The following is a 16,155-nucleotide window of genomic DNA, read 5'->3' as shown; positions in this document are numbered from 1 at the left end:
TCTTAAGTCAGTTCATATGATATACACTAATAGTATGAAAAAATAGAGGTCATTACCATACCTTTTAAAAGGAGAAATGTCAATGCTGTGGATGAACATGGGTCTTGAAAGCACCTTCGAGGCGTATATTTGCCCTCTTTCTGCTTGGTTCAAATCTAAACGATAAATCGTCGAACCTGCAGGTCTGTCACCAGTTTCAGACCAATAGATATATCTCGCTACCCAATCAACTGCAATACTTAAGCCAGTGCTGTTCAATGTCACAATCTGTAAATGAATTATACAAAATGCACATCTATCAGACATTATCTTTATGTTGGTTTGCAATAGTATTATGTATGAATGACTACCATAAAAATGAACAATATATGTACCAGTATAGCTAGCAATAGCTAGCTCCACTTGTGCTCTGAGGCTTCGCTTGGGATGAATACTTGGTTGGGATTTTTCGAGGATTTCCCCAATTACAAAGCGAGTGTTAGGTAATCATATAGCGTATTAGGTATCGAACTTTGCCTCCCAAAGTAAAGTTACCAGACGTCCCCATTTTCCAGGAACAGTCCCCGAATTTTCTTTTTTGTCTCTGGATTGCCTCTGAACTTAATAATTTGTCCCCTGACATCCCCGGATTTTCAGTATTAATTATTAATAAGGTTTCATTATCTTTGCACTTAGCTGTGGATGAATTTTCCTAATGCAACTTTGTTGTTTTTTCATGATGCCATAATCAAAACTGAAGATGAGGATGTAAGTGCAGTCGAGTCTTCTATACTGCTATCAAAAGTTAATAGAAAAACTGAACTCCAGGAAAGGAGATGAATTTATTCCATCAACAATTAAGTAACTTTTGGCATCTTTATAAAAAGTAGTTCTTAATCCACAACTGAATTCTTAGTCCCTCTTGTGAAATGCTGTTAAACATCTCAGTGTCCGGGTTATTCATTCACAAGATAAGATATCTATAGAATGGATATTATTGAGATCTCCTCCAGAAAGAAAACAAAATTGAAGGGACAGTCCATTATTTTTTTTTTTTCAAATGTAGGTGGATTTAACATGGATAAAGTAATGTATCTGATGAAGTTTCTTGCTTGAAGAAATATATGACTTCAGAGAAAATATCAACGTGAAATGAAGAAATGTTATACTCTTTTCTCAAAGTGGAGTGACATTTTTTTTTTAATTTTCTCTGAGAAAATGTTTCCCTGTGAACAACTCCAGCAGTTGATTGAACAATCTCTGTGTCTTCCTGGAAGTAAGTTAATACTTCAATGGAGACAGTTTTTTTTTTTCAATGAACATGATTGGACAATAAAAAAATCCAAAAGGAGTTTAGAAATTGTTCGAGCTACGGTTGCTATCTTAAACAACTTCAACATCACCTGTCAGGTATTTACTACAAAATTGGGCTCGATAGAAGACTTCCTTGTTTAAAAAAATCACTCTTCTGAAAGTAGGCCTATCTGTAGTTTAAGTTTAAGCACTATTAAATAAGTAGAATGAGTATTTTTAGTGTATAAATAGAATATTTTTTTTTAATTCTGTAAACTGTATAAAGGCAATACAAGTGAATGGCAAATTAACAGAAATATTAAAACTAATTTTTATCATATGTTGATATCTGTCTATGAAAAAAATCTGGTAACCTTATGCCACAGGGCACCTGCCATACGCACTGAAGGTCAAGAACATATGTTGGGTGTTAAGTCTGTTGTAAGCTACTGAAGAGATTACTCATTCATGCATAAAGTAGAGCAAAATATTGTGTTTTTTCTAATTATTTGAGAACAGTGAAAATACTGCAAATCTAGTCTTTCAGGTGTAGCTCCCTGTAAAGCAGATTTGAATAATTTCAAGGGAAAAATTGTTCCGGGGCCGGGTATCGATCACGGGACCTCTGGTTGAACGTACCAGCGCTCTACCACTGAGCTACCCGGGAACTCCACACGACACCGACGGTGTTCCCGGGTAGCTCAGTGGTAGAGTGCTGGTACGTTCAACCAGAGGTCCCGTGATCGATACCCGGCCCCGGAACAATTTTTCCCTTGAAATTTTTCAGTGAAAATATTATTCATTCGTGTGTAAAGTTGCATCAACACAATTCAATTTTTCTTTCAACTTTAAGCATTCAAGCAATCATTGCATACACGAGTGAACGAAATGTATTCAATTGTGCATGCTTTCACTAAAAATGAGAGTGCATGTGGCAATTGAAAGCTATCCATCGCTGACAGGTATCTTGTGTGTATTTCATTCAACAATAGCATGTAGCGAGTAGTTGATTATTTTAGGTGGCCCTGAATAAACTGAAAATTCTTTTGTTTGGTGAAGGTGGACCTTTTAAACTGAAAATGGCGGCACGTACGATTAGCTTTATTGAAAATTATCGAAAATACGAGTGTCTATGGAGTGTTCAATCACAATTTTGTGAATCAAGTAGGCTTAAGTATTGGACTGATATTGAATATTAATTAATTAATTAATTAATATATGTACATAGCGAAGATGACGTTCAACACGGCTCACAGTTTAGACACAAAATCTGAATGCTTAATTGAACTTCATTCTTTCAATATTTTCCCCAGATTACATGCTTAAACACATGGAAAATTTAACCATGTAGATACACCTTAATAGAGAACAAGCTATTACATTTTTTCTAATTTTTTTATGTTTTTTTCTAATTGTTTGAGAATAGCGTATAGCATATTGCAGCGACTTTTTGTATTTTTATATTATGCAAAAAGCGGAAAGAAATATCTGATGTCATTTCGAACATTTTACAAGAAGATATCAGATGAATATTTCAGAACAACCTACGGCGATGTCAAAAATGTATTAAAGCAGAAAGAGAGTTGAATTCAGACCTTTTCGCCTGGAGGGGATTTATACTATACCTGGGAGGAGATGCAACTAAGAGCGACAGAAACAATAATTCAGATCCTACCTAACAACAGAAGCAGTCTATGTAAAACAGAACAGACATGTGGGTTCAATTAAAGAAATAAAGCTTCCATTCATTTATATTTGTTTTAAATGTTATTAAATGTTAACATATGCATTAACTTAAAAATATTAATATTCCTGTGTAAAACATTGTGAATATGAACTATCCTTCTGTGTAAAATTGTCACATAAAGCCTCAATTTAGTACAAGTAGTAATTACTCAGCAGTTAAATTAGCCTAATGTGTCTTCCAGTAGCTTTTCTAAAGTTTTTAAAGGGTACTCATATGAAGACCCCACCTGTTTTTTTTTAAACGCTTCGAGGACATTTTTAAATGCATTTTATACAGTTTACAAAATGCACCACCTCGAGTATGACTTAAATACTACGAATCCTATTTAGTTTCTCATCGTTTTTCATATTTGATTTCGCATCCATTTTATTCATTGACTCACCACTAACAGCACTACATGAAGGTAACACAGATGGAATTAGGCCAGTTCATAGATTTCACTTTCATTTAAAGCTAATTGAGAATTTTTTTTATGAAATGCAGCAGATGCACTTTCCATCGATGCCTCAATATGGTATGTCTTTTCCTTTTAAGAAAAGTAAATAATGTCTGTTGTTTCCACACCATACACTGAACTTTTTATATTTACTGTATATGCTATAACTATTTTAGTAAACAAAATTATTACATTTGCTAAACAAAACTAACACTGAAAAATTACACCAATACCTGATTTCCTAACTGTAAGAATCAAGACTGAAAATTCAGACCATTATTATTTATGTTTTTAATTATAAAAGTCTGAAATCTCCAGGAGGAACATCCTGGAATCTGGGGTGACATTCCCCCTCGGGCTACACCCTGAATTCACCACTAAGCAGAAGGATGACACTTTGAACAAATTCATGACACAGGTAAGATGCTCTTGTATTCATTCTAAGTTGTTTATAAACATTTTTCTCACTAAACAGGTTTCAGAAACTAAAGTTAACTACATTAGAATCAGTGGCCAAATATTTGTTTTGTGAATGTTGTTAATGATTTATTATTTTGAAAGATAAAATGTATAAGAAGTTAACATTTCCTCTATTACATAATTATTTGTTATTATTTTGTTCCTGTTTTTAGATTATTTTTGGCTTTGTTAGTTTGATTTGTTATTCCTTATTTTACTGGTTTAATTTCTTTTGAATTCAGTTCATGAAAATCCTGCTGAGCTTGCAGTGTGAAAGAAGCATCATATATGGAGAACCCTATAGTATCGTTGGTCGTAATTTAGGACTTTTCTTGATTCTGCTAGGCTGGCTAATCTGTTGAATATCATTTATAAGATGGAAACCCTAGTAAGATGGAAATTATTATCGCTCATGATAGGATAAGTGGCGAGGATGACTTCGAGAGTTTAATTTTGATGTGGACAAGAAATTACTGGTAAATTTTTCTTGGAGCTTCCTCATTCAGGAACAGGATATTTCTATGAGTCATTAATCTGTGACCCGAAATCCACACTTTTACTTTTCGCAAAAAGAGAGAGAGAGAGAGAGAGAGAGAGAGAGAGAGAGAGAGAGAGAGAGATTTTCTGAGAACTTTTGTCGTACTCTAAAAATCAATTCCCTCAACCAGGTTTGAACCCTAAAACGTGTGTATTTAATTTTTATGTTGTTAATAAATATATAGGCCTAATTTATTTTATCCTGTTTTATGGGTTGTCAGTTTTTCTTCAGTTCCACTTGAATGTGTACAAATCACTTCAGTACCGGTACCAGTACCTTTGATAAGCAATCTTATCCGACTGAAATACTTAAAATATAACACAGATTGCATTACACCTCTATAAAATATTTAATGTAAGATTATGTGATAATATGAGATTAAAAACCTTGATAGTTTTATTTTGCAGCATCCAGCTTTGGTGTTATAGCTAGATTATAAATACAAAATTAATCCTGACGCTAATAACTACCACATGAATTTTACTTACACAAATATATAACGATGAATTTTGATACTAACATAAGTTAGTGAACATACTACGTACCTTTGTTCTATTTCTTCCATCAAGTTTAGAGCTCAATAATTCCTGCATCTCACTCAACCAGAACAGTCTATTTTCATGACTAATGAAAGCTAAATCTACTGGTGGTCCACTGCTTCTTGATAAAGTTTGATTTTCATGTTTGTCACAATCGGTGATCTTCACAGCATCCAATGTAGATAGAAGTAATTTAGGCACAGGCATTTCTACATCTGTGTCAGCTCTTACAGGATCTGTCAGTGCACCATTACCAACACTTGTGTAGGCTTGAACCTAAATAAATAGGTAGTCTTCTATTAGTATTCTATTTTCCTTTTGTATTATCAGCAATTCTGGTAAATGACAGGTGGCAATCAACCATATGTGTAACGGGCCTATCACAAAATGTTACGAATATTTCATGTGGATGCAGCATAATGAAGTTCGCACTTTATATTGTTTTCCTGAAATCATAATTAAGATACTTAAAACGAGATTAACTATAATGGACAGCAATTGTGGTTACTGGAAAAAGACTGAAATTTTAACAAAGTTTTTATTACCATATTCGAAAGAAAGAGACTGTTCAGAAGCCCGAAATGGTGGTAGAAAATAACATTAGGAGGGATTTGAGAAAAGTAGAATGTGTAGTATTGGATTTTATTGAAAGAAAGAATCTCCAGAATCTCTGTCTGCTGGTGGGGGGGGGGGGGGGGAACTTAACTACAAACATTCTTTAAAACTGAAAATTTCATTAGTAGTTTCATATATCTTCAGCAAAAACATGATAGAATAAAACAGACAAATGTAACAGAACTGTATTGGGAGATAATTTTAGAATATAGTACATTCCCATGTTTTTTAATGTCTATATATTGACGACATAGTAATTTCTAAAAAAAAAAAAGTGCCCTGGCTCTGGGATTTCAGTAGTACCAGTAGTAGTTGTCTTTGTTGTCTACTTAGCTATCATCATCATCATCATCATCATCATCATCATCATCATCCCCACTACCATTTCCGCACGAATACTTATGGAATGTCAGGCAAAAATACATGGGTTCGAATCTAGATATAGAGTTAGTAGGTCTGTGGAGTAGACCTCACTATGAAATTGTTTAAGTATGAATAAAATATTACTTTTTATAAATACAAAATTTGACGATAATATGAAAATCATAAAAGTGCCCAGGTGCTGTCTGGCCTGGAAAAATAATACACTGATGCCGCCAGGGCCTATCAAATAATAAATACAAAATCAAATGAATGAAATATCTTAAATGCATTAATAATGTTAGAATATTGAGGAAATATTTAAAATACCATTCTATAGGAAGTAGACAAGATGGATGCCCACTTGAAATATGCTATAAATCTAATCCATGATTCGAGGAGGAGGAGGAGGAGGGGGAGGGGAAGGAGGGATCTGGATATAATTATAATCCAACAATTCGGTTAAGTTTCTCACATCTGTATTTTTAACACGTGAAAGACACATAATACGTTTTCCCAATTTATTTTAATTTATTATACCTGTACCTGAAAATAGTACGTTGAATTTCTTGATAAATTGTATGCAGTAAACTCCAATTTAGCTGCATCTAAGTTTGGCGAATCACAGATATTAATATATTTTCCAGATGAAGAATACCAGCATTTTACTTTGTAACCTTCAACAATACCATTGGAATTTGTGGGAGGATCCCATCTAAATACTGCTAATACATCCTGTGAAAATAAAGTATACAATTAATCGTGCAAATACAGATAAAATAACATCCTTTTGAATTACAAAACTCTTAAAATTACAAACTAGGTACTGGTAATTAAAAGTATGAGTGAATATGCATTATATTATGAGAAAGGAGATAGCATTTTTAAATTTACATTATAACGTGATTGCACTATTTATGTAAGATATATATCAGAGATGGGGAACAGCCTCTCTCAGGGAGCTTAGCTTCTCCCGCTATACTAAAAGCCAGGTTATGAACCTATGTTATGAACCTTGCGTTTTTTTTAAAGCGCTGCAGTAAAGCGCTTCATGCCTTTGCTGCAGCAAAATGAGGGTCGAAAAAAAACGTAAGTAGGTCAACTGGCTGCAAAATGGTGGACATTTAATATTGGCTTCTATTTCTGCCGTAATAAATTTAACCCTAAAAGAACCGAACATGTTAAATAATTTCGACTTCCATGATAATGACATGGAATTATTATTACTAGACGATTTTGACAATAATAAACGTTGCAAAAAAAAAAAAAAAAAAAAAAAAAACAAATTCCGCCATGATGGATCGTGCAGCAAACTCGTAAAGCGAAGTTTTGATTTGCTGCACGCTTGCTACAGCGCTGCTGCAGCGACGGTGAAGCAAATGTAATAAAAGAACGGTCTTGCTTTAAAAAAAAAAACGCACGGGAACTGACTAAATAGGAAGGAGTTGGATGGGCGAGAGGAAAGTGCGGGTCAGAGGGGTAGTCTGTGCAGTGATGACACGTTGAGTGTGGGGGGGTGGAGGGGAGAAAGAGAACGGAGCTTTTCATTGGATCTCACGTGAAAATGTCGTCTGCTAACGAAAATCTGGCAACGGGATCATGGAGACAGTGTAGCCAAACTTCCCAGTTCATTTACAACACCACGTCACAGTCTAATAGATACAGTCACACAACTCATACGTATAAAATAAGCCAACATTTGACAGCTGGCGCGACAGTAGCCCTCTAGCGGCAGGCAAGTCAAAAGTGTGCACACGACATATGATAACACATTAGAAAACGGGTTTTGCGTAATTTATTTTATATTTTTTTGCTATACAGTAAGTGTATATGGTGCTTATTAATTCTACTTTAGAATCCTGGAAGAATTTCACACGCAATTAATCTATAAGTTTCAGAAGCTGAGTATAAACGTAATTCTTTCTGCTCCTTACAACTGAATCATTGCCCTGATCACATATCATGGTTTGAAATAATATAAGTTCTTACGTGGACGGTTAATTCGATTCATTCCTAAATATATTTATGAATCATTGGAACTCTATATTTTCTGTGAGAATAGTCAAAATTAGTAGCTTCAAAATTGTAGGGCATATCTCGTAGGGTACATCGCGTGGTGAACTCCTCTCCCTATTACCTGAGAAATTAACCATTTTCCATACCGCAAATTGGGGTAAACTCGGCCGCTGAGGTAAATTTGAATATAAAAAAAGGGGAGGATTTAAACCTTAATATGACAGACATTGATTTATGAAGTTCATTAGTTTTCCATTTCTTAAGAACCAGTATTTCCTTTATTCTTTTGAGTCACAAATAGTGCTGATATTATGGTTTAAATTTTTATGGCAAGTTTACCGCATTTTACATTACATTTCCAGTTTTCACTCATAAGCTTAATTTTAACTTATCCTACCTATATAATACATAATTTACATGCACTTATTGTTAATATGACATAGGTGAGAACAAATAAATGAACACACAATTTTGTTGAACATTTTGTAACTTCAATTAACTCAGAAAATGTAGGCCTAATTTTATTTTCAGAGCAGAAGTGGTGTAAGTCAAAAATGGGTAATGAGGGTTAAAGTAAACATTCTGTAAAATGCAGCGCAAAGTAGCAGTTAATATTGAATTTATTCAAACTATTAGTAGTCAGTGAATATCACGAAGGATATATTAATTGCTACTTTGCGCTGTATTTTATAGAATTTTTACTTTAAACCTCATTACATAATTTGACTTTGCTCTGAACGGCTCAAATAATCCAGGGGCGTATTTTGCGGACTACCAGGGCTACCGGCGGTAGCCCAAGGAAATTACAAAAGAAAAAGTTTATAATATAACATAATGTAATAATTTTGTATTACCGTATTAGTTTTACCACAATAATTAAAATTAAAGTAATTGTTAGGTTTATATGCGCTCTCTGCTCTCGAAAAGAAACAAGTTGTCAAGGCGGCATCACTGGAGAAACCGCTGCTACGAAGGGTAGCCTGTGACCGTTCCGCTCACGTCGCACAACTCCCCATCCCCCCGCTCTCTTCTGTTTCCATCGTGCAGTGTAGGCGGGTGAGTTGCCGCTCTCGTGATCGGTTTCTTGGAAGGCGCGAAGCAACAATATGCTTAGTACGCTAGCTCATTAATGTGATTGTGTTCTTGCAGTGCAGTATTTTAAATTTGTGATTTGTTCAAGTGTCTAAGAGTTATATTAATTGTGAATTATTAAGTTTTTAATTTCCCAATTAAGTGATATTGTGAAAATATGGCAGAACAAGTTTCTGGAGAGGTTTGTGTTGAAAATGACTGTGTAATAGAAGGTTTATTAAAAGTGCCTTTTAACCGTCGTACATACAACGAGAAAGTTGAAATTGTGAAAATGGAAAGACCAACTCCTGAGTTAAATTTGTCCATGGACGTAAAAGAAAAACAGCTTGAGTACACACGCCATTTCACTTCAACATCATATGGTAAGTGGAATTGGTTGTGTGGTAGTTCTAAACTGTCTAAACTATTTTGCTGGCCATGTTTGTTATTTAGCCGCGAAACTAATGTGTGGTCAAAAGAGGGGTTTTCTAATATGAACTCCCTTCGAACGGCAGTCCTAAAACACGACAAATCAAAAGCTCATATTTATAGTAGCATGAACTTTGCAAACTTTGGGAAGACAAGAATTGATTTACAGCTAGATAAGCAATAAGTTCTACATATCAACCAACACAATGCTCTTGTGAAAAAAATCGGGAGATTTTACTGCGTCTTATTAACGCAGTCTGCTTTCTAGGAAAACAAGAATTGGCTTTTCGGGGTCATAATGAGAGTGTGGAATCGGACAATAGAGGAAATTATATTGAATATTTAAGTTCCTTAAGTGAATTTGACCATTTACTGGCCAATCATCTTGAGAGTTCAACAGTATTCCGTGGTACTTCTCCCGCAATTCAGAATGACTTAATATTTGCTATAAGTGGGGTTATAATAAAGAACATAAAATCTGAAATAGAAGAAGCATCTTTTGTGGCCATTGTTGTTGATGAAACAAGTGACTGCTCTAATCAGAGTCAATTGCCCACTGTTTTAAAATACGTCGACAGTACTGCCAATGTTCAAGAACGGTTTATAGGATTCACAAATGTCAGTTCGGGCAAAACTGCTGCTGCTTGGTTTCAGCATGTGGAAGGTGTTATAGCAGAATACAATATCGGCAATAAGTTAATTGCACAGACATACGATGGTGCTTCAGTTATGGCGGGAAATATTAATGGCTTAAAAACAAAAGTTCAAGAAAACTATCCTCAAGCACTATTTGTCCATTTGTTACAGCCATGTTCTCAATTTAGTTTTGCAACATACTTCTTTATCCATTCCAGAATGCCGTATATTTTTCAAAACACTGTCGGGTTTAGCTGCATTTTTCTCATCATCTCCTAAAAGATCAGAAAAACTCAAGGAATTTATAAAAAAGAAACTCCCAAAAGTAGCACCAACTAAATGGAATTTTACATCTCGGCTTGTAAATACAGTAAAGGAATACAGAGAACAACTGACTGCTTTCTTTAAAAATATCATTTGTAATGACTCTGAAGAAAACTGGGATGATGATGTAATTGTGCAGGCTCAAGGATATTTGTATTTTTTCACACAGTTTCAGAATATATTTCTTCTTGAAGTCTATGCTAGAGTGTTCGCACATACAGATGTGCTCTACAATATTCTTCAGACAAAAAGTCTAGACATAGCATACTGCTTGCAAGAGGTATCAAAGTTAAAACATACTATATCCGAGTTCAGACGTAGTGGGTTTCCGTCCATATGGAGTAATATGGAAAATGAAAATTCTTTAGCCAATACAATGGAACCACCATTAAAGCGACGAAAAGGAGATGATGAATTGAAATACAGGCAGCTGTACTACATCATACTAGATCGTATGCACATGGAAATTACTGACAGATTTTCTGATTATGGAAAGCTTCAGTTCACACATCTTCTAGATTCTCAAAACTTTTCTGCTTATAGAGAAAACTTCCCGAATGAGGCACTAAACAAATTATTTCAGTCCTATAACAGTCACTTTGATCAAGTACGTTTGAAAAATGAATTAAGTGTAATATATTCAGCAGAAGTCTTTGATTTTTCGAACAAACCTATCCATGAAATATTACCTGCCATATATGAAAACCAGCTGAACCAAGTTATTCCTGAAGTCCTTAAATTGACAACATTAATTGTGACAATACCAGCTACGTCAGCATCGGTAGAAAGAACATTTTCTGCGTTGAAGAGAATAAAATCCTACTGTAGATCAACTCATACACAAGAACGTTTATCCGGCTTGGCACTGATGTCCATTGAAAAGTCATTTCTACAGAAACTTCGCAAGCGGCCCAACTGTAATTTCAATGACGAAGTCATCAAAGTATTTTCGTCCCAATCAAGACGTCTGGAATTCACATATAAATAGGTAAGGAATTTTATTATAGGGGTTTTAAAATATATTTTGTGTAATAATAGGGTCAGTGGTAGCCCAGACCCTTAAACCAGTATACGCCACTGAAATAATCACTGGGAATTTAAAATCAACACCAATAATATTCATGCAAATTATTACAGAAAAGATTGCTTTTTATATTAAATTTAAAAAGGCTCTTTTATTTCTTGAGAACTTAATACGTCTGCCACATGAACCTACACCAACACATCAGAAATTTATCGACACAGTGGATTTATTCTGGAAGTGAATATTTTGCAAAAGGATTAGAATACTCCATGAATTGTTGATAAATAAACACCATTATACCTACTTGAATGCAATATAACATTCAACTTTTGAAAAATAGAAAGAAAAAAACACGAATAAAAAATTTATGGAATTAGTTGCATTAAAAACTCTAGGCGTTGGTATATTATCCAAAATCGGAATGGTTACACATTTACACACATGATCTCTGCAAAAAAAAAAAAAAAACTTGTAACAGGTATTTACTTTGTTTTTATTTAAACTGTTCTTCCTGACATACAAATAGGTAACTGATAACTAATAAATGTTTTATAGAACACAATACGTAGGCTACCTACAACGTGGATTATTGGTTATGACTGAGTTGTGATTTTCTCTTGGTCTTTAGGGAATCTGAAGAACGACTAATTCGGAGATTTAAGCTTGTTGTTACTGCAATTTTCGTCATTGCACACACTGCCTTTATTCCGACGCATGATTAAAACGTTATTATAACATCTCGCATCCCTTTAAAGCACGTGCTGGCTGAACGAGTATCAACCCAATGACCAGTGCCTTGCCTGCCGCTTGGGCGCTAATGTCGCGAATGTTGGCAAAAAAAGTGTTGAAGTTGCGCGACTGTATCTATTAGACTGTGACCACGTGCATTACGAGAAGCAATTCTTGACGAGACGATAAAAGTCACCCTCGGCTCTCTTTTTGCGCATGCGCCATCGGTGTAGTATTTCCGTTTCCGGTGTGATGCTGGGCCTCGTTGTAAGCATAAAAATTGTTTTATTCACCGCATTCTAGATTCACCTTCGTCACGATCATATATTATTTACATTTCGGTGATACAAGTTACGTAATTATAATAATAGTGCATTGATAGATTTCACAATTATTACTCCAGCTCCTGTTATCCAAGTCAAACCTTATTTTCGTATAATTGTATTCCAGAATATTTCCTCATAAGTCTTGATAGGCTATATGTATTAAGAGTTAATTTCTGGTGGTAGTATTGATATTAAACTTGGCTAACACAATATTCCATCTACAACTTCAGAGGAGCGGCAAGAACTAGCGCTGAGGTAGTTCTGGATATTTCAATTGTAAACCAACTTACGAATCTCGTGATATGCAAATAAATATCACCAAACGTAGGTGCCAACTTCAGAGGGGCTGCAAGACACTTTGTGTCCAAATTTATAAAACCAGGGGCATCACATCCAGTAAAATTAAGAGTGATCTCAACCTTGTTAACAATTCGAAGAGATATTCCTATGTAAATAAAGCGGCGAAACTAGCGCTGAAGTAGTTCTGGTGATTTCGGAAGTGAAAATTGTTGAATTTATAAGGGTTTCTTTTTATGTAGATACAGTTGATCGTATATGCATCATAGACAAATATATGCATGGCGTAACAAAACCCTAAACTAACCAAATCTAACCTGTCACAGATTCGTATATGCAACATGTATATAAGCGGGGAATTACTTCAGCACTAGTTTAGCCAAAAATTGAATTAATTTGTTTGAAAGATGAAGTAGGTTATAGGCAAAGATTATTATTTGAACTCTATAGAGAGTAGTGATTTGGTTCGACTGGAACATCTCGGAAAAAAGAAGATATATATATTTTTATTATTACCGGTATAGACCTATATTCATTATTATTTATTATTCCACAGTTGAGTAACAAAATGGACAAGGAACCAACCAAAGAACAAATCGGGACACCCTTAGAACAATAGCATTTTAAATATCATGGTAAATTAGGAAACATACCACTAACTTTATGAGTTCTTGTAGGCCCTAAATGTTTTTATCCATCTAAATCACTGATAGAGGAGGTCAGCTGTCGAACATGTTAGTAAAGCAATTCACAATGCCGCTATCTTTCCTGAATTTGAGATCGGTGAATCTTCACACACGCAACAGAGTGACTCCACTTCTCTATCCATGATCCACATTTTTGTAGTTCAGTTCAAATCTATGAACTATTGGGATCGAACAGTAATGGTCCTAAGTCTTACCAAGCGGAAATAACACAGAGCTAACAGTTAATTAACAGTGTATGGTAATTATGTAGTAATAATCGGCCAGGCCTCCATATTCCCGCAATAGAGGTCCAGGGCACCTTCGTTATCATATGTATTTTCTTTTATTAAATTTCGTTTGTATATGATTAACTTGTCATCCAGTATCCACTTTACACCCTGGATCTCTGTTGTAGTAAGATGATGGCCTGGCCGATATGACCTGTCGATGGTTTGTTTCTACACAATTATTAAAATATATGTGTATACTTGGTAATGTATCTATCCTGGATCTCTATTACGGGAAGATGGCCTGGCTGATGATTACTACTTAATTACCCAAAATTTAAAACTAACCATTATCAACACTCGTTTTTAGGTTGATTTTTTTTTGTTATGATCGTCGTCGTAGGTGTGTGCTCGTTAATTGATTAGCAACGGCTATATAACTACTGATAATGGATAAATGCTTAATAAAGAAAATTGTCCCCACTGAAAGTGCAGTGAACGGGAATACAATGATAAATTGGGTTATATTAATGACAGTGAAATTAATGGCTCATCGTCGGGTGGCGATCAAAACCTTGTAATTCCAAAACTGAAAATTTTACAAGAGAAAGATATAATATTACTGATACGATATCATGTTTACGTGCTCTATTTTATGTACATGTCTTAAATGTCTGTTTAAATTCGACTGTTTACTAAATATGGTACTGCAATGTTTGCATACCACAGGCATTATTACAGAAGTTTGAAAACTAATCCATCAATCTCGAATGAAAGTAAAAGAAATCCAGTTCACAATTACTGCGGTAAATAAAACATTTTTATGCTTACAACGGGGCTCAGCGTCACACCGGAAGCGGAATTTCTTCACTGATAGCGCATGCGCAATAAAGGGAGCCGAGGGTGACTTTTATCGTCTCGTCAATTCTTGCCACTGTCATTAACTCGTGCATTCTTAAAACAGTAATTTTAATTACTAATATTGTTGATAGTGTTATCGAGAACTATATAGAGTAGTACTTGAATAGAATAATGAATTCTCCCGAGTGTTACAATACAAAAAGGAAGCGGGTTTTTAAGTCTGGAGAGAAAGAGAAATGATTTTGTCTGTATACAAATATTACTGACAAAAGTGTAAATGGAGGCATTACATCGGTAGAAGAAGCACCATGGCAAACGGCTGAGGCACTGCTTGTGATTTACTTAACTGTTCTGATTTTCATATTGTACTCGTATGTAACTATAAATTAACAATATATCTAATAGTGTCCGAATATTCTTATTTATTTATTTTAAACAATAGCTCAGCCGGCTCGAGTTTTCTTTTTAAATTTGTATATTTGCTTATTGATATATTATGTGAATTAATAATAGTAGTAGTAGTAGTAGTAGTAGTAGTAGTAGTAGTAGTAGTAGTAGTAGTAGTAGTAGTAATAATAATAATAATAATAATAATAATAATAATAATAATAATAATAATTGATATACTCGTACATGACTCAATCAATATAAATATAAAATTAAGATAATATCCATTAAATTATTATTGTTGATGTACAAAAATAGCTAAATAATAAATTCGATTTATAACAACTCAAAATAAAATCAAAATTACTACAATATATCTTGATATATTAGTCAACACTATATTACTATCATTATTATTATTATTATTATTATTATTATTATTATTATTATTATTATTATTATTGAATTGAATCGTTGTTCGTTCGCTTAACTGAAATGTTTGCGTTATATACTTCTTTATTATATTAATAATTGAAAACACAGCTATGACAGTTATTTTAAACATATCGGTGACAAACGCTGAACACTCTTTGAATCTCACACCACAACAGAGCTCAGAAAGAGAGCAACAGAACGTTGCTTCCGGTTTAGTCGGTTCATAACCTGGCTTTTATTCATGCTGACTGCTCTGTTTACAATACAAGTTGCCTGTCCCTGAATATATCCTCTTTTTAAAAAAATGTAATATTCAGGAAAATGTGTGTAATGTATCAACATTAGAAAATGTTGAGCAAAAATTAACAGTGAAACTGATATTGAATACAAAAATTAAAATATTATTTATTCAATAGTGTTATAGTAGAACCGCCTCCACCCTTTATTTTTAACATGAAACGCTTAGGCCCAAAAGTCAAATGGGTAAAAGATTAATATCTGATGTCTTGCTTAGCAATGGATCATAGACTTGCATTGATATGGTGTTTGGTAGACAGGTAGACTTACTCTTGAATATAATTAGAAAGTAGTGTTCTTACGAGATTTCAGAAAGCACTGAATGAATTTATTCAATAGCTTAAATATTGTTTTCCGTTTTGTATCTAAGCATTTTAGTATTCTTGTTCAAAGCAAATGCCTTGCATTTTCAATTAATTTCATACACAAAAGTTATTGTTTGCC

The 16,155-nt window shown here is 34.1% G+C and overlaps 1 protein-coding gene across 3 annotated transcripts in view; it reads right to left on the bottom strand.

Annotated features, from left to right (window-relative positions):
• The window catches only part of sev (receptor protein-tyrosine kinase sevenless), a 526,422-nt gene that overhangs the window by 71,939 nt on the left and 438,328 nt on the right, over positions 1 to 16,155 (bottom strand). For all 3 annotated transcript variants that reach the window (XM_069833737.1, XM_069833739.1, XM_069833740.1), the window contains exons 19-21: positions 6,513 to 6,701; positions 4,998 to 5,267; positions 62 to 267 (exon numbers count right to left, since the gene is read on the bottom strand). In XM_069833737.1, the coding sequence (XP_069689838.1) occupies positions 62 to 267; positions 4,998 to 5,267; positions 6,513 to 6,701 (665 nt within the window). The remainder of the gene's footprint in view (positions 1 to 61; positions 268 to 4,997; positions 5,268 to 6,512; positions 6,702 to 16,155) is intronic.

This window comes from Periplaneta americana, chromosome 8 (genome assembly GCF_040183065.1).
Source record: "Periplaneta americana isolate PAMFEO1 chromosome 8, P.americana_PAMFEO1_priV1, whole genome shotgun sequence".
Taxonomy (NCBI): domain Eukaryota; kingdom Metazoa; phylum Arthropoda; class Insecta; order Blattodea; family Blattidae; genus Periplaneta; species Periplaneta americana.
This window is presented reverse-complemented; position numbering and strand designations above follow the sequence as displayed.